Source organism: Geotrypetes seraphini, chromosome 5 (genome assembly GCF_902459505.1).
Source record: "Geotrypetes seraphini chromosome 5, aGeoSer1.1, whole genome shotgun sequence".
NCBI lineage: Eukaryota > Metazoa > Chordata > Amphibia > Gymnophiona > Dermophiidae > Geotrypetes > Geotrypetes seraphini.
The window spans coordinates 63164775-63191940 of NC_047088.1; the positions used below are offsets into that span (position 1 = coordinate 63164775).

A 27166-nucleotide genomic window follows, 5' to 3' on the forward strand; every position below is an offset into this window, starting at 1 on the left:
AACGTTTGTCTCAATCTCCACCTGGAAAGTCTAAAAGAGAGAAAATTAGCAGGTAATAACTTAATTTCTCCATTGTACAGAATATTGTTTCTTTTTATACTTTAATAAAATAAGTTCAATATAAAACTATTCGAGGCTTGCGGGGGCCGATCTCACGGGGACAGGGACAAATTTTTCCCCTGTGTCATTCTCTAGTGCGGTCCCTCTAGATCAGGGGTGTCAAAGTCCCTCCTCGAGGGCTGCATTCCAGTCGGGTTTTCAAGATTTCCCAATGAATATACATGAGATCTATTTGCACTGCTTTTATTGTATGCTAATAGATCTTATGCATATTCATTGGGGAAATCCTGAAAAACCGACTGGATTGCGGCCCTCAAGGAGGGACTTTGATACCCCTGCTCTAGATTCATTCTGTTCTTGGTTTCCAGCAGGTGGAGATGGTAAGTTTGTGCCATCTTGGTCAGAGTTGTAAGACTTGAGCGAGATCATCTTTTCAGTGTTGGTATTCTTTGGAGAGGATAGGGGGAACCAAAAAAAAAAAAACAAGCAGGGTTCAGCTTTTGTGTTTTTTTTCTCTCATTGCTGAGTGCTTTTATTCCCTTCATTTTTCTGAACTGAGGTGGGGTCTGCAGGGGTCACCTTGGCCTTGGAGGTACCAAACCCAGGTAGCTGGGGCCCTCCCCCCCCCCCCCACTCCCCCATCTCCCATGTTGAAATGGTATATCGCAATCAATCTGCCTTAAGAGCCAGTGGGGTCTGCTCAAGGACTTTTCATATATTAATTTTTTTTTTTTTAAGAGAGAAAGGAGAACAGTCAGCTTTGCTTGTTTCATGTGTGTTTCTCTCTCTCTCTCTCTCTCTCCTCGCAGCTTCCCCAAGTCAAACTGATGAGGTTTTTTTTTAATACTAATAACACCATAACTCAGTACTTCTCACTGTCTATCTGTTGACAGAAGTGCATAAACCCCAAGTATCTTGACTGGGCTCAGGGAAACTCAATGAAAGAAAGTTAGCAGTTAATACCTAATTTAACCTTACATACACATCTTGACTTTTTGCCATTTTTTTCTAGGCAGTTAAACAAAGTATGAAGAGGAATTACAGGTAAGAAGCTCAATTTTGTCACACTGAATTTGGGCGAATGCCTTCATCTCTGCTCATTTACCTACTAGGTCAGTGAATTGCAAAATGTGTGCCGCCACAGCAAGATTCGAAGTGTGCTGCGAGATGCCTGTGAGAAGGAGAGGGGCTAGCTGACTACCTACAGGATGTGCCTCTTGCGGAGAGAGGCATGTCCTGTAAACAGCCAGCTCCGGCGACTCTCTTCCCTGGGCCCTCTACTAGAGAATGACACGGGGAAAAAATCTGTCCCCGTCCCCGGCCCACCATCCTCTGCACCGCCCCGTCACCGCCGTTCCCTTCACCGCCCCATCACCACCATCCCTTTCACCGCCCCGTCACCGCCACTGCCATCCCATTCCCCGTCACCGTCACCGCTGCATCCATATAAGCCTTAGTACTGTAATATTTAGCTTATTCCTTTCTTATAAATCAAAGTTTCTGCTGCTGAACTAGAGAAAGAGATGTTCAGCTGGCAGGGCTTTGTTTATAAATTTTTATCAACACAACTAATATACTACTTTATCCTAAAGCAAAAAATAAATAAATAGAATTTTTTTTCTACCTTTGTTGTCTGGTTTCTGCTTTCCACATCTTCTCATTCAATTCCTTCCATCCACTGTGTGTCTTCTCTCTGCGTCTTCCATTTGCTGTTACTGTGCCTCTCCCTTCACCCCCCCCCAATTGGTCTAGTACCCATCTTCTTCCCTCCGCTCCCCCATAGTCTGGCATCTGTCTTCTTCCCATTCTGTCTTCCACATTTCCCTTCAGGGTCTGTTCCTCTCCACCCTCCTTCAATGTCTGTCCTATTCCTTTCCACCACCACCCTTCCCTCCCTCCTTTACCATCTTTTCCTTTCTACCACCCTTCAGCTCCTCTCGCGTGGCCTATCTATCTACCTTCCTCCCTCTTATTTTCATGGCACGTTACAATGTAATTTGTGCAAGCCACTGGAACCTGCGAGCTCGGTCCCTGTCCCATCCCCACAAACCATCTCGCTTCTGTGCTCCTATTTTCCCCATTTCTAATATCTCCCCTATGTATCTGCCATTCCCCCCCCCCCCCCGTGTCTATATACCATCCCCATGGCATGTCCCCTTTATGTCTCTGTCCCTATGCCCCATGCACATAATTTCCCCTCTTTCTGTTACCTTCCTGTGTCCAGATTTCCCCTATCTTCCTCTTCCATACCAGTGTGTCTCTTCTTTTCAACCCCATCTAGCTTTTTTCCCTCTTTCTTCCTCCCCCCCTGCTTCTAGCATCTGGCTCACCTGCTTGTCCTTCCCTTTCTTTCCTGCTGTGGGTTTTTCTTTCCATCTTCATCCCCTTGGCCCAGAATCCTTTTCCCTTTCACTCCCTCCTTCCAGTTTGAGCTGGGAACACGGGCGATCGCACGGTCCTCGCAGCCCCCACCCACCTGCCCAATCGATCCTAGTGTTTAGCCAGCTCTCTCCCTTCTCCTCACCTTAGTTTGCAGGCTTTCTTTTTCGGCGACCTGCACGCTTTCCCAAAGAGCCGCGCATGTGCGGCTGCTCAGTGTTCAATCTTCTGCTCTGCTGCAACTTCCTGTTTCCGGTTGCGTCAGAGCAGAAGATCGAAACTGAGCAGCAGCGGGTGCGCGGCTCTTTGATAGCGTGCGAGTCGCCGAAAAAGAAAACCTACAAACTAAGGTGAGGAGAAGGGAGAGAGCTGGCTAATCACTAGTATCGATTGGGCAGGCGGGTGTGGGCTGCGGGGACCGCACGATCCTTCATGCCTCACTGCGGGGACAAGACCATTCACCGCTCCACGGGGCGGTGAATGGCCTTGTCCCCGTCGCCGCAGCGACTGCTAGTTTTCATTCCCCGTTTTGGCGGGTTACCCGCGGCTAAACCCGGTGGCCGCGGGTAAACCGCCACTGTGTCATTCTCTACCCTCTACTTCTCTCCTGTTGACTCCTCCCACCCCACTGATGGACTGCTGGTTCAAGGCCTTTGCGCATGCACAGATGTCGCTGTGATGATATCACACTTGCACATTACATCATCACATCAATGGCCACGCACTTCTGAGTGCCCTCGAGCCACAGCCACCTTTTTAGTGTGCCGCAGCTGGAAATAGTTTGTGAGACATTTTACTAGGTAGTAGAAATGGCAATATTATTTTCTCCATCTTGAGAACCTGTGTTGCAAGAGGGCATAGGTAATAAAAGTGAATTGAGAGATTGAGAAATACAACATAACAAGCCTGATCTGTAAAAAGGCCAAATTCCCTCGTGAGCAAGTTTAACAATTGGATGATTCTTGGGAGGGTGGGAGGGAGGCATTTTGGAATTAACAAAGTAACAAGTTCACAACATTGCATGATACTAAATAATTACAAATAAATCCTATATGGAAGGCATGAAACCAAAAAAGCTTAGCAGTGATTAGGTAGCAACATCAGTAATTGAGAAGGAAAGCCAATGCTGGTCAGATTTACATGGTCTGTGGCCTGATCAAGACTGGACAGCTTCAGTTTCAGTTAATGGAAAACAAGGTTACTTGCCAGGCAAACTTCTATGGTCTGTGCCCTGATCTTGGCTGGCGAGATTTGGAATTTATCTGCTATCATCGACTATAGATAATCTGTATGGCCCATCCAATCTGCCCAACAAGATAAACTCATAGCATAAGGTATGATATGATACTACATATGTATACTTGGTCTTGATTTATCCTTGCTATTTTCAGGGCACAGACTAGAAGTCTGCCTGTCTATAGCCTACTGCAGATATTATTTTATTTATTTATTTATTTATTTCATTTGTGCGTCATTACAGAGGAAGGGGTTAGCAGAGGGTAGGGAGGACAATGGAGGGCAGGAAGATACAAGAGGAGAGGATACAGATGATTAAGTGTCAAATAGATGAGTTTTTTAGTTTCTTCCGGAATATGGTGTGGTTAGGTTCCGTTCTGGTCAATTCAATAAGGTCATTCCAAGTTTTTATGCCTAGAAAGATGAACATGGAGTGGAAAACATGTTTGTATTGCAGATTTTTTGTGGAAGGGAGATTTAGAAGTATTCAGTTGAGGGTTTTGCGAGAAGTAGACTATGCATTGGACAAAAGCTGGATGAGAGGAGCCGTGGAGTTTCCGTAAAGTATACGGTGAATGATGCATGAAGTTTTGAAGGTTATTGGTGATGAGATGGGTAGCCAGTGCAGTTGCCTGATGAAGTCTGTAATCGAGTCATATTTTCTCAGGTTGAAGATTAGTCTGACAGCGGTGTTTTGGACGAGTTGCATTTTGTGGATCAGAGTGGTGTTGATTCCCATGTAGATGGAGTTGCAGTAGTCAAGTAGTATCAACAGTTGTACAACTAAGGCAAAGTGATATTGGTAAAAGTATGGTCTGATTAGTCTTAGTTGTCTCAAGGTATAGAGGGATTTCTTTCAGAGACTGGAGATTTGTGGTTCCATGGTAAGTGTGGAGTCCAGGATGCAACTTAGGATTTTGGAGGAATCATCTACAGGGAGGGTCTTGCCAGATCGAAGAGTAAAGCTTGTTGGTGCCATCTGTTGGGGTGTGTGGAAGTATAGAACCTTGGTTTTAGTTGTGTTTAATTTTATTTTGTTGGTAGTCGCCCAGCTTTGGATTCTTTCAATATTATGTAAGACTTTGTTGGTGATGTCCGAGTGATTGTTGGTTATGGGAATAAGGAGAAAGATGTCATCTGCGTAGGATAATATGCTCTCGTCTTCAAACTTGATTTTACCGAGAGAGCTCATGAAGAGATTAAATAGGATGGGGGAGAGTGGGGAGCCTTGTGGCACGCCACAGAAGGCTTTCCGGGGGTTGGAGATCTCTCCGTTCAGTTTGACAATGTATTCCCTGTTTTTCAGGAAATCTGAGAATCATCTTAGCACTATGCCTGTTATGCCAATTTCTGACAGTTTTGTTATTAGTAGGTAGTGGTCAAATTGAGGGAGTATTGCTTTTATAAATCATTTCAAAACATTATAATGCCCTATTTATTAAAACTATATCAGACACAACTAAATAAAGGTTGTATTACAGGTACTATGGCTGAATCAATAACTATAGTTTTACCTAAGCCAAATAAAGATCCCACTTTGGTTTCAAATTATAGACCAATTTCTTTAATAAATGTGGATGGAAAAATTTTAACTAAGGCATTAGCATTAAGATTGGCTAAAGCTCTCCCTTTCATTATAGATATGCATCAGACAGGTTTCGTTGCTCAAAGACACTCATCTCATAATACTAGACTGGCACATCACATGTTATATTTGACAAAATCCATTAATGACCCAGCATTCTCTATTTCATTAGATGCTGAAAAAGCTTTTGATAGAGTGGAATGGATCTTCATGTTTCAGGCAATGGAATGGTTTGGAATAGGATCCGGATTTATACAAACAATAAAAGCATTGTATAGCTCCCCTGCTGCTAGATTATATATCAATAACAATTTTTCAGAAAGATTTATTCTACAAAGGGGGGTTAGACAAGGATGCCCACTATCTCCTTTGCTTTTTGATATCGTTTTAGAACCCTTATTATTAGCTATAGAACAGGTAAGGGAGATACAGGGTATTCCGCATTCAGATAGAGAATATAAATTATCAGCATATGCGGATGATATTTTACTTTATTTGAGAAATCCGGAAACAACTATTCCAAATTTGCTTGAATTAATTGAAAAATTTTGAAAATTTTCAGGTTATAAAATAAACTGGAATAAATCAGAAGTGCTTCCACTCAATGTACATTGTACAAAAAGTTTATTTAACTCATTTTCTTTTATTTGGAAAGAAGAAGGATTAAAATACTTAGGAATTTGGATTACAAAAACTGTGGATGAGACTATGAAAATTAATGAAAAAAATTTATTACAAAAAGTGTCAGAAATGTGTGAACAATGGAATCCTTTATGCATATCTTGGTGGGGGAGAGTGCAAACTGTAAAAATGATGATATTACCAGTAGTTTGTTACCAAATGGGTATGATACCAATTTTTTTTCAGGGGTCTTTTTACAAAAAATTGGATAAGATGTTAACAAAATTTATTTGGCTTGGAAAAAACCCCAGAATTGCTCTAGTATCTTTACAAAGACCAATTGCGGAGGGAGGGGTAAATTTTCCAAATTTTTATAGGTACCATCAAGCCTATATTATGCGTCAGGGTATGTATTGGATCCTCCCAGAGCCCATTGAACATATACCAGATTGGTTCTGGTTAGAATGGAGATTAATGTTTCCTTTACGTCTGAGTCATGTAATCAGTATTCAAATGCCAAGGTTATATAAGGATCACAAAATATTTGTTGATACTTGGAAAACTATAAGATATATAAGTAATCTAACTCCTATTCCAATAACTAAATCAACGACTCAAACAATATGGCTCAATCCAAAGATCAAAGTTGGCGGTTTTAAAATTATCTGGAAACATTGGATGATTGCTGGAATTCGTATTTTAGAGGATGTAATGAATAAAGGTAAACTGCTTGAGTTTTCACAATTGCAAAATAAATTCGGTTTGAATAAATCACAATATTTCAGATGGATGCAATTGAAGCAGGCCATTCAGGTAGGGTTCCCTGAATGGAAAAATCTTAATAACTATCATAGTATGGAATTCTTATGTTTTCAGATAGACTCCATGGGTCACCAGGCCGCAATGTGGTATAAATTAATATCTGAATTCGTACATAAAAAGAAAAAAAATAGTCTTAGAGATATTTGGAGCATTGAGATTAAGCATCAGATTAATGCATCTCAATGGCCACGACTTTGGTCTTGGAGGTTAAAATGCACATTGTCAGCTTCTATGAGACAAACTTGGTTTTTTATTTTACATAGAGCTTTATGGACCCCCACACGTTTACATAGAATAGATAGCTCTAAGTCTAATAGATGCTGGCATTGTCATCTTGAACCAGGGACATTAGATCATCTTTTACTCTATTGTCCATTCATATTAATATTTTGGAAATCAATTTGGCCTCAAATTAATAGGATGTTAGAAAATCCGGTAGCCTTGACATATGATACGATTATGTTTGGTACTACAATGAGAGCTCGAAGTCAAATTTCATCAAATAACAATAAACTATTATTTATATTGACGGAGTAGCAGTACAGCAAATTACACATAATTGGAAAAATTATGAAGATTGAACTATAATTTTTGGTGGAACTCAGTTTGCCATATATATAAGATGGAGCGTACATTTGCAACACAAAAAGGATATATGGATAAGTTCAAGAAGATTTGGGGACCATTAACAGATTTTTGCAATGAATGATTTTAATTTTTTTTTTTTCCCATAATAAGATAATGGTTAAAGAAGGGAGGGAGGGAAGGGGTAAGGAATTTATTCTCTTTATTATACATTATAAAAAATATATCATAATGAATGAATGATAGTCCTATGAGAAATTAATGTGATAAAGGGAGAGAAAAGGGTTCATAATTAAATAATAATTGATAAAATCATTACAATATATATGTTATATAAATTCATAAGAAAAATAATATAAAATATGGTTTATATAAAATACATTATAGAGATATCAAGTGTATTGTTAAGATAAATGTATGGAAAATTTATAACACTTGTTGATATGTGAAAAAATCAATAAAAAAAACTTAGACAAAAAAAAAAGAGGGAGTATTGCTTGACTTCCTGTAATGAGTAGTTGTTTGGTTTTTGTGATCAACGTGAGAAGGAGGAGTTCTGTGCTGTGCTGTTGCCGGAATCTGAATTGGGATGGGTGGAGGCATGAGTGTTGTTCAATGTAGGTTGTGAGCTGTTTGCACACGTGGGTCTCAATGATTTTTGTCAGGATGGGTATGCCTGCGATGGGTCTATAGTTTGAGGCTGAGGAGAGATCTGCCTTTGGTGATTTTGGTATAGGGGTGAGTGCTATTTTACCCATTGTTTCTGGCAAGTGCCTTGATTGAGGGTGGTAATCCAGCTGGCGATCTGTTCAGGAACAGTAGTGAGGAGATAAGAGGGACAGTTGTCTAGGAAGCTGCAGCGCACAGACAATTTAGATAGTAGTTTGTTTGTGTCTGTGATGGACAGGTTGGAGAATGAAGTCCAGAATTGATCTACTTTGGTAGGCTCAGTGATGAGTTGAGACGCTTCGAGGGTGTGTGTCCCGGTGGTGAGAGCTTTGGTTACCTCAGACTAAACATTTTTGATCTTGTTTAGAAAGAAGTCTGCTAGCTCCTGAGCTGTGATGTTGTTGGGGTGTCCAATGGTTTCTTGTTTCGGTGGGGTTGTGAGTTGTCGCACCAGGTGAAATAGCTTTTTATTGTCCAATGTTTTGGTACCTAATTTGCTGGCATAGTAGTTTTTCTTGGTCTGTGCTATGCTGGATTTGTATTTGTTTATTGCCTTACACCATCGTGTTCTGAGTTCTTGTGTGCCACTTTTCCGCCATTTCCTTTCCAGTCGCCTGCATAGTTGTTTGTCGGATCTCAGTGATTCGGTAAACCAGGGGGAATTATGATTTTGTTTTGTTTTGTGGGGATGGAGTGGGGTGAGAGTATTTAAAGTATTGATGATGGTTTGGTTCCAGCTTATTAGCATAGTCATAGTGCAATCTGAAGGGGGAACTAAGGTTTCCATAGCAAAGCAGCAGATGAATCCAGAGACTAGTGGGTATAGCTCACATCGACCAGCAGGTGGAGATAGAGAACTGATTAACAGTTGGCCTTAAAGGCTGGTGTTCCTTCAGTTAATTCAGTTTTGCTCTATCTCCCAGCAGGGTTGGAGCTATACTTCTAGCTCCTGGTCTCTGTCTGCTGCAGGATAGATTAAAGTGGTGTTCTGTTAGGATTCCTCTGTTGAGACTAGTTCTCTTCAGTAGGCGGGGGTGCCTGGCTGATTGGTGCCGGCTTTGGGAGGTACACCTGGGCCCTCCCAGGTCCCTGCTCCACCCTCCCCTCCGTTGGATAGAGGGGTTCCTTTCCAGGTGCAGGATATTGGCTGGCTTCTTCATTCCAGTATAAAAAAAAAAAAAAAAAAATGGAGCCTTCCTGCTAGTACTGAGCCGGGCAGTGGTTAACTCGGCTTCCAGTACACTTACCAACGATTGCCTGGCTTCGGGAGTAAGCGGCGGACCGGGTGAGTGTTTTCCTTGCCTTTCTTGATTGTGGTCGCGTTTCCCGGGTGCCGGGCGTCTTGGGGGGCGGAGTCGTCTTTCGGCGGCGTTCGCCGCGTGTGTAAAAAAAAAAAAATAAAAAAAACAAACCGCGTCGGAGCTGTTTGGCAGGCCGAGGGGGGATGACTACAGAAGTTAGTCAGCGGTGTTCGCGCTGTGGGGAGCGCCGAACACGGTCGGGTCTTTATTCTGCCGGGTGCTTGGAAGCACAGGCAGACGACCCGTTTTTGGCGGCTTGCGAGGCGGCCATGTCCCGGGTGCGGGAGTCTTGCGCAATGTCCCCGCCGCTCGGAGCCGATGCAGGGGTACTGCAAGACTCGGCCATGGAGGACAAGAGTGAGGCGGCGGGGGAACAGGCGAAAGCGCTGGAGGCCGGCGCGGCCCCTCCCCTCGGCTCGGAGCAGGGCGGGGGAGTCCCTCTTAGCTGGGGTGCATTTTCGCCCGAATTTGTAATGTTGCTCCATCAGGCATTTCAATTGCAGCGCTCGCAGCCTACCCAGCCGGGGCTGGGGGCCGGGCGGTCCCTTGCAGTTCCCTCTACCTCTAAGGGGGGGGGAGGGGACAGAGGCTAGACCCACGGCAGGGGCAACAGGATCCCCGGGGCAGTCGCAGGGGGCTAAGAAGCGCAGGCTAGTGGCTGCGGAGGCAGTAGATATTTTGCCTAGATCTCCTTTTTCCTTGCCGGAGTCTTTGGAGGAAGGGGAGCTCTTGGATTGGGACTCGGAGAGTATCCCGGGTAGGGAGGGGGATGACCCTACGGCTATCCGGTTGTTCCATAAAGAGGAGCTTTCTTCTTTTATTACAAAAGCTTTGCAGAGTTTGAACATTGCTCAGGAAGATGCCACGGGGTCCGGTAACCCCTTGATGGCAGGTACCCGTAGGCCGCCTAAGGCCTTTCCGGTCCATGAGGCCATGCAGGAGCTGATCTCGGCGCAATGGGAGGCGCCGGAGGCCAGTTTGCGGGTGGCAAGGGCCATGAGGCTCTTATATCCGGTCGTTCCGACCGAACTGGACAGGTTTAGATTGCCTAAGGTGGACGCTCTGGTGGCAGCGGTGACTAAAAGAACTACCTTGCCGGTAGAAGGGGGCGTGACACTTAAGGATGCACAGGATAGAAAGGTTGAGGCATCCCTAAAGATGTCCTTTGAAGTGGCTGCTGTTACCTTACAGGCCGCAATATGCAGTTCTTACGCGGCGCGAGCTTGTCTGCAGTGGTCACAAGGGATGACCGATAATTTGCTGGAGTCTGGAGGTTCTATCCCTTCGGAACTGGCTGATTTGGAGTCCGGCTTGGCCTATCTGGCGGACTCCTTGTATGATATTATTAGGGCGTCTGCGAAACAGATGTCTCTGTCTGTGGTTTCCCGCAGGTCCTTGTGGCTCCGTCATTGGGCGGCCGATGCAGCATCCAAGCTCCGACTGGTGAGACTCCCATTTAAAGGGGGGTTATTGTTTGGAGCAGAGTTGGATAAACTGGTAAAGGATTTTGGGGATACCAAAACGCAGCGTTTGCCGGAGGACAGGGCTAGGCCCCCGGTAAGGGCCGCATCGTCTAGGCCGCGGTTCCGGGATGTTAGGCGGGCCAGGGCTGGTAAACCTTTTTCCAGGTCTGCATCTGGCCCGTTTTCTGCTTCGAGACCTCGGTTTCAGCAGAGAAGTTCCTTTCGGACGGCGAGACCCTCTTCAGGGCAGTCAGTCCGTACCCCAGCCAGTCGCCCTCCACAATGACGGGGGCTTGGCTCCCTCCGCCCTGCCCTTAGGGGGTCGGCTTTCGGCATTCCAGGCGGAGTGGGCCAAAGTCACGTCAGACCAATGGGTATTAGACATTGTTCGCGAAGGGTACAAATTAGAATTCGCCGCTCCCGTCGTAGATTCTTTCTTGGTGTCCCCGTGCCGTGGTGCGGCCAAGGGAGCCGAGGTCCGCAGGACACTGCAGGGGCTGCTCGAGCTGGGGGCGGTGGTACCAGTGCCCCCGGAAGAGGTAGGCCGCGGAATTTATTCCCTGTACTTCATTGTTCCAAAGAAGGGGGGGTCCTTCAGACCAGTGCTGGATCTCAAAGGGGTCAACAGATTCCTCAGCGTGCGCCATTTCCGAATGGAAACGGTGCGCTCGGTGATTGCGGCGGTAAGACCAGGCGAGTTTCTCACGTCTCTCGATCTCAAGGAGGCGTACCTCCATATTCCGATATGGCCTCCGCACCAGCGGTATCTGCGGTTTGCGATTCTGGGCCAACATTTCCAGTTTCGGGCTATGCCCTTTGGCCTGGCGACGGCCCCCCCGCACTTTTTCCAAGGTCATGGTGGTAGTAGCCGCTTTTCTACGCAAAGAAGGGATTCGGGTACACCCTTACTTGGACGATTGGTTGATACGTGCCTCATCCCGGCAGGAGAGTGGGGCGGTGACGCAGAGAGTGATCTCTCTCCTTCAGTCTTTGGGGTGGATTGTCAACTTTCCCAAGAGTGTTGTGGCCCCATCGCAGTCTTTGGTGCATCTGGGGGTACGGTTCGATACGGCTCTGGGGAAGGTGTTTCTACCCCGAGATCGGGGGGAGAAATTGCAGGCTCAAATTCGCCTCCTTCTCGGGTCACCCAGACCTCGGGTTTGGAATTATGTACAGGTGCTGGGCTCCATGGTGGCGACTCTGGAGGTAGTTCCCTGGGCCCGGTGCCACATGAGGCCCTTACAGCAGTCGCTGCTCTCTCGCTGGTCTCCAGCTTCTCTGAACTACAATGTGCGTCTCCAGTGGAGTCCTCGAGCGGCTCACAGCATGCGCTGGTGGCTCCAGGACTTGCATCTTTGGAGGGGCATGCCGTTGGCCACACCAGATTGGGTGGTAGTGACAACGGATGCCAGCCTGCAGGGCTGGGGAGCCCAGTGCATGCAGACGTCGGTGCAGGGAATTTGGTCTTCCCAGGAGGCTCAATGGCCCATAAACTTGCTGGAGTTAAGAGCGATCCGGTTAGCGCTGCGGGCGCTTCAGGCACTAGTGCACGACAGACCGACCAGGATCTTTTCGGACAGTGTCACGGCGGTCGCGTATGTCAATCGGCAAGGGGGGACCCGGAGCCCGCAGTTAGCCGAAGAGGCAAGACATTTGTTTCAATGGGCAGAGCTGCATGTTCCGCTTCTGTCGGCGGCGCACATTGCAGGGCACGAAAACGTGCAGGCAGACTTCCTCAGCAGAACTCTTCTAGATCCGGGAGAATGGGAGTTGTCGGCTCGAGCATTCGGCCTGTTAGTCCGTCGTTGGGGGTTGCCAGAGATGGATCTCATGGCCTCTTCCCGCAATGCGAAGGTGCCTCGGTTCTTCAGCCGACGCAAGGATCAGGGATCGGAGGGGGTGGACGCATTAGCTCTCCCGTGGCCTCCGAATTCCCTTCTTTATGTATTCCCACCTTGGCCCATGATAGGGCGGGTGTTGCAACGCATCTCTCGCTTTCGAGGCAGAGTAATCCTGGTGGCTCCGGATTGGCCACGGCGGCCGTGGTACGCAGATCTGATGCTGCTGTCGGTAGGCGAGCCGGTAGCGTTCCAGGTAACTCCGGACTTGCTAACTCAGGGTCCAATATTAATGGAAGATCCGGGCCGCTTTGGTCTTACGGCCTGGCTATTGAAAGGGCAAGGCTGAAAAAGAAGGGCTATTCTGAACGGGTGATTTCTACCCTGCTTAAGGCTAAGAGGATTTCAACGTCAGCCTCTTATGCGAGGGTCTGGAGAGTCTTTGAGGCATGGTGCGGAAGACACGGAATTGCGCCTTTCCATGCTTCTCTGCCGGCTATTCTTGCGTTCCTGCAGGAGGGCGTAGAAAAAGGGTTAGCATATAACTCTTTAAAGGTTCAAGTATCGGCCATTGCCTGTTACAGGGGCCGGGTGGCTCGCTCGGCTCTCGCATCACAGCCGGACGTGGTGCGATTCCTCAAGGGAGTTCAACATATCAGGCCGCCGGTTAAGCGAATTTGTCCAACTTGGAACCTTAGGCTCGTCCTTGGAAAATTGCAGGGGGCACCTTTTGAGCCCCTGTCAGCGGCCACGTTGAAAGATGTCACACTAAAGACAGTTTTTTTGGTAGCGATGGCTTCAGCAAGGCGAGTATCGGAGCTGCAAGCGCTTTCTTGCAGGGACCCCTTTTTGCGTTTCTCGGAGACTGGAGTGACGGTGCGGACGGTGCCGTCCTTCCTGCCTAAGGTTGTTTCGTCCTTTCATGTGAACCAGAGTTTGTTCCTGCCATCCTTCAGGAAGGATGATTGGGGGAAGCGTTTTTTGTCGGTACGGCTACTGGATGTGCGCCGTATGCTTCTCCATTATTTGGAGGTGACGAATGATTTTCGCCGGACGGACCATCTCTTTGTCGCGTTCGCGGGTAAAAACAAAGGGATGGCGGCGTCTAAAGCGTCCATTGCGCGTTGGGTCAAGGACGCTATTGCTTCGGCGTATGTGTTATCAGGGAAGAAGGTACCGGAGCATCTTCATGCTCATTCCACTCGGGCTTTGGCTACATCTTGGGCGGAGTCCGGGGGGATGTCATTAGAGGAGATTTGCCGGGCGGCCACTTGGTCGTCAGGGAATACTTTTTCGAAGCATTATCGGTTAGATGTAGCGGCCCGTTCAGAGGCGAGTTTTGGCGCTGCAGTGCTGGCGGAGGCGGCATTGGCGTCCCACCCAGTTTGAGTTTGCTTTGCTACATCCCACTAGTCTCTGGATTCATCTGCTGCTTTGCTATGGAAGGTAAAATTATGGTCATACCTGTTAATTTTCTTTCCTTTAGAAGCAGCAGATGAATCCAGAGCCCCTCCCCAAGTGCACGGGCTCGGTGTAGGGTGTTTATGTCATTAGGGTAGCCGGGGCTATAGTTGGTAAGTGTATTCTTTCAGGACTGAAAAAAAAAAAAAAAAAAAATTTTTCAATTCAATTAAAATAAAAAAGAGGGAAAATATCAATGGTATTCAGAAGAAAAAGACAAATTTGTTACTGGAATGGAGTTTGTGGCTGCTCATTCTCCTTTCGGGATGCTTGGGCAAAGTGCATAACTGAATTAACTGAAGGAACACCAGCCTTTAAGGCCAACTGTTAATCAGTTCTCTATCTCCACCTGCTGGTCGATGTGAGCTATACCCACTAGTCTCTGGATTCATCTGCTGCTTCTAAAGGAAAGAAAATTAACAGGTATGACCATAATTTTACCATTCTCAACTATGTTCCAGAAGAGATCTGGTCTTGTCTTTCCTCTAACTAATTTTACTATCTTGGTGGCTCTGTTGTTCAGGTTTGCTGATGTGAAGTTTAGGCAAAATTTAATAGGTAATGGTCCGTCCATTGCACCGGAGTCCATTTGACGTTGGTAGTAGAGAATGACACGGTGGTTGTTACCTGCGGGTAACCCGCCAAAACGGTGACCAAAAAAAATAGGTCACCGTGAGATCGGGGACAAGGCCATTCACCGCCCCGTGAAGCAGTGAATGGTGAGCACGCGCGGTGAATGAGCGTGCGGTCCAGCAGCGCCCTTTCTCCCGCCGGCCGTGCATCTCCCTTCCTTTCCCTTACCTTCTCTTTGTGGCAAAACTGGCGATTTCTATAAGGCTATGCGTTGTATTACAGCCGGAGCCTTGAAGTCGTGTTGCGTTGCCTGCAGGAAAAGTCTCTTCTGACGCAACTTCCTGTTTCTGGTTTCATCGGAGGAGACTTTCCAAGCAGGCAATGCATAGCCTTATAGAAATCGCCAGTTTCGCCACAAAGAGAAGGTAAGGAGCTGCTGGACCGTGTAAAGGGTGCTGGGGGTGGGGGGATGGAGAGGAGAAGAAGGTGAAGCATCCTGAAGGGAACTGGGGAAGAAAGAGAGTGGAGAAGACGCTGGGAAATGGGGAAGAGAGAGTAGGAAGAAGATGCTGGGAAATGGGGAAGAGAAAGGAGGAAGACGCTAGGAAATGACGCTAGGAGAATGGGGAGAAGACGCTAGGAAATGGGGAAGAAGATGCTGGGAAATGGGGAAGAGAGAGTAGGGAGAAGATGCTAGAAAATGGGGAATGGAGAGTGAGGAGAAGACTGCTGGGAAATGGGGAAGAGAGAGTGGGGAGAAGACGCTGGGAAATGGGGAAGAGAGAGTAGGAGGAAGACACTGGGAAATGGGGACGAAAGACAGTGAGGAGAAGACAGGAAATGGGGAAGAGAGAGTAGGAAGAAGACGCTGGGAAATGGGGAAGAGAGAGTAGGAAGAAGACGCTGGGAAATGGGGAAGAGAGAGTAAGAAGAAGACGCTGGGCAATGGGGAAGAGAGAGTAGGAAGAATATAAGAACATAAGAAGTTGCAACCACTGGGTCAGACCATTGGTCCATCACGCCCAGCGGTCTGCTCCCACGACGGCCCGTCAGGTCCATGACCTGTAATTGGTTCCTGTCCATTTCTGTAACCTACCTCTTCTTTTATCTGTAACCCTCAATCCCCTTATCTTTTAGGAACTTATCTAAACCTTCCTTGAAACCCTGCAATGTGCTCTGGGCTATCACAACCTCTGGAAGCGCGTTCCATGTGTCCACCACCTTCTGGGTAAAAAAAGAACCTCCTAGCATTTGTTCTAAACCTGTCCCCTCTCAATTTCTCCGAGTGACCCCTTGTGTTAGTGGTTCCCCACAGTCTGAAAAATCTGTCCCTGTCCACTTTCTCTATGCCCCTCAGGATTTTGAAGGTTTCTATCATGTCTCCTCTAAGTCTCCGCTTTTCCAGGGAGAAGAGCCCCAGCATCTTCAACCTGTCAGCATACGAAAAGTTTTCCATACCTTTTATCATTTTAGTTGCTCTCCTCTGGACCCCCTCAAGTACTGCCATGTCCTTCTTGAGGTACGGCGACCAGTACTGGACACAGTACTCCAGATGTGGGCACACCATTGCACGATACAGCGGCATGATGACTTCTTTCGTCCTGGTCGTGATACCCTTTTTAATGATACCCAACATTCTGTTTGCTTTCTTTGAGGCCGTCACGCACTGTGTTGATGCTTTCAATGTTGTGTCCACCATCACCCCCAGGTCTCTTTCAAGGTTGCTCACCCCTAGCAGTGATCCCCCCATTTTGTAGCTGAACATCGGGTTCCTTTTCCCTACATGCATGACCTTACATTTCTCTATATTAAAACTCATTTGCCACTTTTTTGCCCACTCTTCCAGTCTTGTTAGGTCTCTTTGCAGGACCTCACAGTCTTCCGTGTTTCTAACCCTGCTGCAAAGCTTGGTGTCATCAGCAAATTTGATGACCTCACATGTTGTCCCCTTCTCCAGGTCGTTGATAAATATATTGAACAGGAGCGGTCCCAGCACAACCCCTGTGGAACTCCACTCGTGACCCATTGCCAGTCTGAGTAATGGCCCTTTACTCCAGCCCTCTGCTTCCTGCCTGCCAGCCAGTGTTTGATCCATCGGTGGATATCCCCCTGCTCCCCGTGGCTCCACAGCTTCTTAAGTAGTCTTTCGTGAGGTACCTTATCGAAGGCTTTTTAGAAGTCGAGGTAAATGATGTCTATGGATTCCCCATTATCCACCTGGCTGTTTATTCCCTCAAAGAAATACTGTAAGTTTATGAGGCACAACCTTCCCTTGCAGAAGCCGTGCTGGCACGCCTTCAGTTGTCCATTGCCTTCTATGTATTCGCAGATTGCGTCCTTGACTAGTGCTTCCATCATCTTTCCCGGAACTGAGGTCAAGCTCACCGGCCTGTAGTTTCCCGGGTCACCCCTTGATCCCTTCTTAAAGATGGGCATGACATTGGCTATTTTCCAGTCCTCTGGGATCTCCCCAGTTTTTAAGGATATGTTACATATATGGTGTAGTGTATCCGCTATTTCGTTTCTCAGTTCTTTTAATACCCTTGGGTGGATGCCGTCCGGACCTGGTGATTTGTCGCTCTTCAGTCTGTCTATCTGTCTGAGAACATCCTCTTTGCTTACCTCTAGTTGGACAAGCTTCTCATCAGGGTCTCCGTTTATGTGCTCCTCGGGTTCTGGGATATTGGATGTGTCCTCTCTCGTGAAGACTGAGAAGAAGAACTTGTTTAACCTGTCAGCTATCTCTTTTTCCTCCTTTACCACTCCCTTCCTGTCTCCATCGTCTAATGGTCCCATTTCCTCCCTTGCTGGGAAACGGGGAAGAGAGAGTGGGGAGAAGACAAGTTTCAAGTTTATTAATTTTTAATATACCGACCATCAACTGGTATCTAGCCGGTTTACAATAAAATGTTAAAAATAGAAATAAAAGGTTATATTTATAAAAGAGGAGTTAATAAACGTGTACATTAAAGACATGAACAGGACAAACTTGAGAGTGAGGATAAGAGTTAAAGGGAGGGGTAAAGTTCCATAATTAGAAGAGGAAGAGAAAAAAAAAGGAGTTTGAAAGAAAATGGAGGGAGAGGATTAAACATTTGGGATGGGATCGCTTCATAGAAGCGGTTGGTTGTGTGGAAAAGAAATGATTCAAGAGCAGTTGAAAGCATCTTGAAATAAGAAAGTCTTTAAGCTTATCTTAAATCTATCAAGTTGTTTTTCATAACGGAGTTGATATGGTAAAGCGTTGGCTGGGAAACAGGGAAGAGAGAGTGAGGAGAAGATGCTGAAGGGAAATGGGGAACAGAGAGTGGGGAGAAGACGCTGGAAGGGAAAAAGATAGAGATGTCAGACTATGGGGAAGCAGAGGGAAGAAGATGGATGGCAGACCAATTGGTGGGGGGGGGGTGAAGGGAGAGGCACAGTAACAGAGCAAATGGAAGACGCAGAGAGATTGCAGACAGTGTGGATGGAAGGAATTGAATGAGAAGATGAGGGAAGTAGAAACCAGACAACAAAGGTAGAAAAAAATTTTCTATTTATTTATTTTGCTTTAGGATAAAGTAGTATATTAATTGTGTTTATAAACATTTATAAACAAAGCCCTGCCAGCTGAACATCTTTCTCTACTTCTGCAGCCAGAACTTTGATTTATAAGGAAGGAATAAGCTAAATATTGCAGTACTGAGGCTTGTATGGATGCTATGGGGTTGGGGCGGTGAAAGGGACGACGGGGACAGGGCGGTGAAGAGGATGGTGGTCCAAGGACGGGGCAGTGACGGGGACAGAATTTTTCCCCGTGTCATTCTCTAGTTGGTAGTAATATTGGAGGGGGCAGAAGCAAGTATGTCAAGGGTGTGTCCCGAAGGTATGACTGTGATTTCGCAATCTTCAAGCAGTGTTTTGAGTTTGGAGACATCTTTGTCGATTCGAGAGGGAGGTTGATATCTCCAATGATGAGCCCTGTTCCAGCTCTTCCAAATCTCTCCAGCCACAATCAGGGCACAGACTATAGAAGTCTTCCTGGCACTGGCCTTGTTCTTCAACTACTCAAGCTGAATTGGTTCAGAAATTATTAGGGACACAGACCATAGAAGTCTGCCCAGCACTGGCTTTGCTTCTCAATTACTGATGTTGTTATCACCGCTAAGCTTGTTTGGTTCCATGCCTTCCATATAGGATTTATTTGTAGTAATTTAGTATGGTGCAAGGTTGTGAATGGAGTTGTAGTATGTTTAAAAAAGTAAACCACTAGCAATAGGAATATAATAAATCACCACTTAAACATATTCCTATAATTCCACTATCTTGAAGGAAAACATTGCATTAAAGTGGAGAAATGACCTCAGTTTCTTCCGGTGAAAATTTCACCTGAAAGACCTCTATGCCAGCCGTACACAACTTTAAAGCTGCATAGGAAAAAACATCCTAGGTCAGATGAAAAACTCCACTTATTTAAAGATAATTTAAATATTTTCTCATTTGTAGTCCATATACTTCATATAGCAGCACTTATCTCAATAGTAGCACTGTCCTCCAAGCATAGTTCGAATCCAAACAGTTCGTTTTCTTCTCCCTCTGCCGATATTCTTTCCAAGCAGGGGAGGAATATGTTTCTCAGACTTGGAAAGAATATCGGCAGAGGGAGAAGAAAACAAACTGTTTGGATTCGAACTATGCTTGGAGGACAGTGCTACTATTGAGATAAGTGCTGCTATATGAAGTATATGGACTACAAATGAGAAAATATTTAAATTATCTTTAAATAAGTGGAGTTTTTCATCTGACCTAGGATGTTTTTTCCTATGCAGCTTTAAAGTTGTGTACGGCTGGCATAGAGGTCTTTCAGGTGAAATTTTCACCGGAAGAAACTGAGGTCATTTCTCCACTTTAATGCAATGTTTTCCTTCAAGATAGTGGAATTATAGGAATACGTTTAAGTGGTGTTGTAGTATGTTTGTCATCTGGGATTCACTAGTAATTGTAACTTCATTTTCCTATAGAAACGCCAAGAAAGGAGCTGTCACAATAGCACAGAGGAACTCTTGGAAAAGAGCTGACACAATAGCACAGAGGATGACAAAGGTATGCTGTAGAACACAGAAAGATTGAACACGTGTCTTATTTAAGGTGAGTAGACATGATTACTAAGGCAGAGGTGCATGCCCTGTGGGCTACTTCTGAAGTGGAAAATTGGTATGTGCTGGATTCAAGAGATGCATTGAACAAGTCCTACAAATAGTTAACAATTTCTAGCTTGACATCTTGTAGCTCTGGAGGGAATCAGCCTTCAAAATGACTTGGAAGTTCTGCTCCTGCCCAGCATAGCTTTGTGTGCTGCTGCTAGTTTCAGACATTGCATATAGAATTATCTGATATGTGGCACTACATTTCATATTTGCTATTTCCTATGTCATAAAGCCAGCAGCTCAGTTAAGTTTTTTTTTCTCTCTCTCAACAGATGATGAGTGAAAAAGAACAGAGTGCGATGTCATTTGCAACTGCTCTTCAAATACTTGATGAGCAAAAAAGGAAGGAAAAGAAAAGAAAGAAAAGATGGATAAAAAAGCAGACGATGAAACTGGGAGGATTTGTTCTTAAGGTCTGCTCCACCCCCTTTCTTCATTTCTTATGTTTTGCTTAACAATTCCTGATGGAACACAACTCTTTTATTCCTCCAAGCATCAACCAAGGAAAGACAGGCCACGCTCACTAGCTTCCATACCTGCTCCCATTCAGCCATATGCCAACTCAACCAGCACTGCTTTGGTAATGACATCCACTGCTTCCTCCCCCAGGGCCCAGTTTTGGCACTTGTGGGAAGGTGAACCAAAGGCTAAATGATCTACAAGGCCATCCCCAAAAAATAGATGCCAGCATAGCTTTGAAGGGTGGGTTCTGCTAGGAATGAGCAAGGCTGTGTGTCATGAACTCTTGCTCTATCCCAATTCTTCTAACACAGTCTAGAACCACGAGCCTTGGGGTGCTCCACATGGTGCATTGCTCTCTTGCCACCCTCACAGAAACAACACCACAAGTACCATGGTAACCTCTGCCGCCACCCAATCCCCAAAACAAAAGTCATAACGGGCAAAAACACTGAAAAAGGTAAGGCCCACAAGAACGGAAGAGACACGCAGCCCCTCCTCAGCAAGACCAGCTCTCCCCTCCACTCCTACAAGGGACAAAAATGGTCCACCTCTCCAGGCCTGCCTTCCTCAGGGACCCCCCTCCCAAAAATTGGCCTTCATGCTTATATCTTTCCTGCTCCCTGAGGCTCCATAGCAGTTGTCAGTCATGCCTCCTGCTAATGCCTTCTTTCAGCTATTTTATAGATTCATTCAGGATAGTGCCTCCCTCCTGCAAACAACCATGCATTGTTTCTCAGCTTGTGCACAATCCTGTGTGGCCTGCAATAGTGACCCCCTATGTCTTGCTCAAGTTTCACAACCTGAGGGCACAGTGGGCACTATATCCATCATTCTACCCTAAACCTGGCCACCATAGGTCATCCATTCACTCTGCCTGTCAAAGACATAGTCAGATCCTGAGGAAGATAGCATGCCTAAAGAGGACTTACCTCCCTCTCCCCCAGCTTCAACACACCAACTTAACCATGGAACCAGCGAAAGACTATTATCCCAAATTTATAAACTCCAGGTCCTCAGTACAGCCAATTTACCAGCAGACAAATACCAAGTCCTAGCTTTCCAACTGTCAAAAATCTGCCTCCAAAAGATCAGCTCTAAAATACATAGTTCCAAAGGTTCCAGGCCACAACTTCAAACAGCTACTATGCCATTCTGCAGGCTTGGAGTCAATAATAAAGAAGGCTAAACTATCCAAGTCCCAGTTTCATGTACTACCTGGAAAGGACACAAAGCAGAAAAATATACGAAGGTGTCAGCATAAAATTGTGCTGTTCAAGGCCTAACCTACTAATGACTGGGATGTCAATTCAGAGCGGTTGACATGAGCTTCTGTAAAAGGTTTTACAATACTTGAGCTTCCGTGGAGGTGTTATAATACAGAGTTACAAAAAGCTTCTGCGAGGTGTTATACATGGGCTCTCTACAGAGTTATAGGGGCTTCTGTAGCGGTATTGCAATACAGAGTTATTAATATCAGCATAAATATGGCATCAATCAATCAATCATCCTACTTATGTTACAGGCACATCAATCACCCTACTTATATGTATATGTTAATACCAAATCAATGACTATCTATCTTCATATCTAATATTAAATTTACTATTGCAGCTAAGCACACAATATTTACACACCTCCTAAGGAGTTTGGCCTATTCAACTAAATATAGTACTTCCCCGATATTCGCGGGGGTTCTGTTCCAGGAACCCCCGTGAATCTTGAAAAATCACGAATATGGTTTTTCATGGGGGAAACTGGAGAGGGCAGCGGGAGAGGCAGGAGAGAGCAGCCGGAGCACCAGCGAGTGCAGGAAATCACTCGCTGTATGCTCCGACCGCCTCTTCCTGCACTAAGTCGGGCCTTACCAATGAGGAGCTGCGTGTCTATTTCTATTCTATTATGTTCTTCCTATTGCGTTCCTGATTGGGGGGAAGGGGGGGTAGCTAGCTGTCTCCTCTATGTTGTTTTATTGGCTAAGTAGTCTACGAAGAGGATGTCTGTAGGGTCCTTCACTCTTATGTTCAGTGGACCCAGGAGTTCCAGAAGTCGGATCATCTTTTTGACTTCTTGGTGGGTCTTCATAAGGGGGACACGCTTCCAAGGCTACCATTGCGTTTTGGATGAAGGAAACTCGCTTCTGCGTATTTTCTTCAGCAAAAGTCTGTTCCGGAATTTCTCAAGGCTCATTCGACAGGTTCAGGCAGCTTCTTGGGCTGAGTCTTCTCTGGTGCCTCCAGTGGATATCTATAAGGTCACTGTTAGGTCTTCTCTGAATTCCTTTGTGCGTCACTACCATGTGAGACATTCAGGTGTGTCAGGACACAGTGTTCGGTGAGTCACCCCAGGGATAGGAACATAAGAATTGACGCTACTGGGTCAGACCAGTGGTCCATCATGCCCAGCAGTCCGCTCACGCGGCGGCCCTCTGGTCAAAGACCAGTGCCCTAACTGAGACTAGCCCTATCAGCGTACATCCTTGTTCAGCAGGAACTTGTCTAACTTTGTCTTGAATCCCTGGAGGGTGTTTTCCCCTATGACTGACTCCGGAAGAGTGTTCCAGTTTTCTACCACTCTCTGGGTGAAGAAGAACTTCCTTACGTTTGTACAGAATCTATCCCCTTTCAACTTTAGAGAGTGCCCTCTTGTTCTCCCTACCTTGGAGAGGGTGAGCAACCTGTCCTTATCTACTAAGTCTATCCCCTTCAGTACCTTGAATGTTTTGATCATGTCCCCTCTCAATCTCCTCTGTTCAAGGGAGAAGAGGCCCAGTTTCTCTAATCTTTTGCTGTATGGCAGCTCCTCCAACCCCTTAACTTTCTTAGTCGCTCTTCTCTGGATCCTTTCGAGTAGTACCATGTCCTTCTTCATGTACGGCAACCAGTGCTGTATGCAGTACTCCAGGTGAGGGTGCACCATGGTCCAGTACAGCGGCATGATAACCTTCTCCGATCTGTTCGTGATCCCCTTCTTTATCATTCCTAGCATTCTGTTCACCCTTTTCTCCGCCGCCGCACATTGCATGGATGGCTTCATCGACTTGTCGATCAGAACTCCCAAGTCCCTTTCCTGGGAGGTCTCTTCAAGTACCGCCCCAGACAGCCTATATTCGTGCATGAGATTTTGTTACTGACATGCATTACTTTACACTTGTCCACGTTGAACCTCATCTGCCATGTCAATGCCCATCCCTTGAGCCTGATTATGTCATGTTGCAGATCTTCGCAGTCCCCCTGCATCTTCACTACCTCTGAATAACTTCGTATTGTCTTCAAATTTAATCACCTCGCTCGTCGTACCTATGTCCAGATTGTTTATAAAGATGTTGAAGAGCACAGGTCCAAGCACTGAGCCCTGCAGCACTCCACTGGTGATGCTCTTTCAGTCCGAGAATTGTCCATTTACCCCCACTCTCTGTTTCCTATGCTCCAGCCAGTTTTTAATCCACGTGAGTATTTCACCCTCAATTCCATGGCTCGCAATTTTCCGAAGTAGTCGTTCATGCGGAACCTTGTCGAATGCCTTCTGAAAGTCCAGATATATAATGCCGACCAGGTCGCCCTTGTCTATCTGCCTGTTCACTCCCTCAAAGAAGTGCAGCAAGATCTGCCTTTGTTGAAACTGTGCTTGCTGGTCCTCATCAGGTGATCAATGATGCGGTCCGTTATCAGCGCCTCTACCATCTTTCCCGGTACCGAGGTCAGACTCACTGGTCTGTAGTTTCCCGGGTCTCCCTTCAAACCTTTTTTGAAGATCAGCATAACATTTGCCACCTTCCAGTCCTCCGGACTGTTTATGAAATCATTAAAGAGTGTAAACACACCCTGAGGGATTTATTGAAGGACAAAGCAGCGTCTTCCCCCATGTCTGTCTCAATAACAAGACTATGAACTTTTCCTCCAGGAAATTGTCCAAACCTTTCTTAAGACTAGCTGCATTAACCGCTCTTACTACAACTTCTGCCAATGTGTTCCAGAGCTTAACTATCCTCTGAGTGAAAAATATTTCTTCCTATTGGTTTTAAAAGTATTTCCCTGTAACTTCGAGTGTCCCTAGTCTTTGTAATTTTTGATGAAGTAAAAAATGATCCACTTGTACTTGTTCTGCGCTTCTCAGGATTTTGTAGACTTTAATCATATCTCCCCTCATCCATCTATTTTCCAAGCTGAAGAGCCCTAAACTTTTTAGTCTTTCCTCATACAAGAGGAGTTCCATCCCCTTTATCAACTTGGACGCTCTCTTTGAACCCTTCTAGCTCCACTATATCTTTCTTGAGATAAGGTGACCAGAACTGAATGCAACACTCATAGTGAGGTTGCATCTTGGAGTGATGCAGAGGCATTATAGCATTCTTAGTTTTGTTAACCATCCATTTTTTTTTTTTTTAAATAATTCCTAGAATCTTGTTTGCTTTTTGTTCGCCACCACACATTGGGTGGAAGGTTTCATCATATTGTCCACAATGACACCCAGATCTTTACCTCTCTGATTTTCCTCAAGTGTTTTCTTCTTAAAGGTAATACTTCTGCTTTTTTCTTCACATGGATACCTCACTCTCCTGACTCAATGAAATACCTGTATGTTAGTTGAGTATAAAAGTAAGCCTCATAGAAACATAATGGCAAATAAAGGACAAATGGCCCATCTAGTCTGCCCATCTGCAGTAACCATTATCTTTGTCTCTCTGAGAGATCCCACGTGCCTATCCCTGGCCCTCTTGAATTCAGACACAGTCTCTGTCTCCACCACTTCTTCTGGGAGAGTATTAACAGTATAACCTCAGTGGCTTGTTGGCTTTAGTCTTTTCCAGCTGTCAGCTATAATTATGAGCATCATTTCTTGGCTATTTTAAATAAATTTCAGTCTGTATGATAACCTTAAAGGGTGAAGCTGTTGGGACTCTTTTTTCTCTGTCTCCATCAGGTGAGAAACATAATTTTCCCTTTTGTGTTATTATGACAATACTATGTCCAGATATTGGTGAAAGTGGGTAATAATAATTACCCAATATAAGTACTCCACTCTTTTAGTCAGAGAGCCCACTCTCAACAGAAGAAAAAGCCTCAGGTAATCTTTAGGTAGGGCATAAAAGCTCAAACCTCCTCCTCCAACATCATTGACAAAAAACTTCCGGAGAGAATGTGCAAAATACCACATTCAATTCTAAATGCAGGACTGAACTAGCTATTGCGTCTAACTGTGAGGGTCTTTGAAAGATAGCCAATGTTTCACGATCAGAAATTGTTTCTTCAGGGCTTATTTAACAGGGCCCTGAAGAAACAGTTTCTGACCTTGAAATGCTGGGTATCTTTCAAAGACCACGTTCCCTCACAGTTAGAAGTAAGAGCTAGTTCAGTCCTGCATTTAGAATTGAATGAGGTATTTTGCACATTCTCTCCGTAAATTTTTTGACGATGATGTTGGAGAAGGAGGTTTGAGCTTTTATGCCCTACCTAAAGATTACCTGAAGCTTTTTCTTCTGTTGAGAGTGGGCTCTCTGACTAAAAGAGTGGAGTACTTATATTGAGTAGTTACCCTTTTGTGTTATCAAATTCCTGAAATTATGCATTTATCTTTCTTTGTTAGCGGCATTGAATTTCAGTTGGTAAATGTGGGTTATAAATCCTTTAAATGTAATAATGAAATTATGGCATTTTAGTCTGCAGGTTTTGCAGTTATCAGAGGAAACATGAATGATAAGAGATTTTTTGACTGATGAAGCAGGATTTAGTTGAGATTTGACATCAAATTGACAAGTGCTTTTCTGCACCAGCCTATATAGAGAAGGTGATACAAGTTAAAGTTTTTCTTTCTCCCTCTGGTGTTAAGGGAGTTTTAAACCCCTGTTGGTCTTTTTCTAGTAGTGCTCTAGGAAAGGATATCAGAAGGTTTTTAGATTTTACTTTTTCAACCATGCTTCACTTAGGTTTGGACTTGAAAATGGGTTGTTACTGTATATTTTGTTTTGCTACCATTCTATTCTAGTGTAGTAGGAACACATTTGGGTATAATTTTTACAGTGCCAATGTCTGTCATTGCAGGATACGTAAAATGCATAACAGAAGAAAGAAGCAGAAAGTGGCTGAGGACACTAAAGAGTACCTGGGATCTGAAAATTTTCAAGTTAGAATAAACTACCATTGTCCAAGAAGCACAGACAATAAAAATGGCCATATTTATGACTGAGCAGATGGACAATAAACCAGTTGCATGCTCATTTGAAAGCACCAGTTCCAGACTACCTTGGTGTGCACTCACAGTCCTGTTCTGAGGATAGCAAGATGGGCATATAGACTCTCATTGCAGACAGGGTAATTTCTATACTGCGAATATGGGTAGATTTTGAGCAGCCAGTAGTGGGACTAAAGTAATACATATGGAAATCACATTTAAAACTACCAGTGGTTGCAATTTTGTAACAAAGAAAAGTCTTTAAAATTAAATTTCTTTTTTTTAATGAATTACTTTGGGTGAAATTACATGCCTGCTTTTAACACTTTACTGCTAGAACTGAGTGGTTCCTGTTAAATATCATGGGGGTTCTATATGGCCTTATTCACAAAGTATATGCTATTAGCTTTGTATAGCCCATTCTGCTGCACAGTGTATTAAGGCTTTTAGGCCTCGATTCACTAAAGTCAGATAGAAACATAGAAAATGACGGCAGAAAAGGGCTATAGCCCACCAAGTCTGCCGATTCCAAGTGCCCGCCCCCCCAGAGTTCACACCCTTAGAGATCCCACATGAGTATCCCATTTCCTCTTAAAATCCGTCACGCTGCTGGCCTCAATCACCTGCAATGGGAGTCCGTTCCACCGATCCACCACTCTCTCGGTGAAGAAGTACTTTCTGGAGTCGCTGTGAAATTTTCCTCCCCTGATTTTCAGCGGATGCCCTCTGGTGGTTGAGGGTCCCATGAGACAGAAGA

General features: G+C 45.2%; 1 protein-coding gene across 3 annotated transcripts in view; it reads left to right on the forward strand.

The window, feature by feature from the left end:
• LOC117361646 (H/ACA ribonucleoprotein complex subunit DKC1-like) overlaps nt 1-26699 on the forward strand; it is a 91561-nt gene extending 64862 nt beyond the window's left edge. For all 3 annotated transcript variants that reach the window (XM_033947273.1, XM_033947275.1, XM_033947274.1), the window contains 4 exons: nt 1073-1104; nt 19594-19675; nt 20052-20192; nt 26280-26699. In XM_033947273.1, coding sequence (XP_033803164.1) covers nt 1073-1104; nt 19594-19675; nt 20052-20192; nt 26280-26288 — 264 coding nt within the window. In that variant the 3' untranslated portion in view covers nt 26289-26699. The remainder of the gene's footprint in view (nt 1-1072; nt 1105-19593; nt 19676-20051; nt 20193-26279) is intronic.
• The last annotated feature ends 467 nt before the right edge of the window (nt 26700-27166 follow it).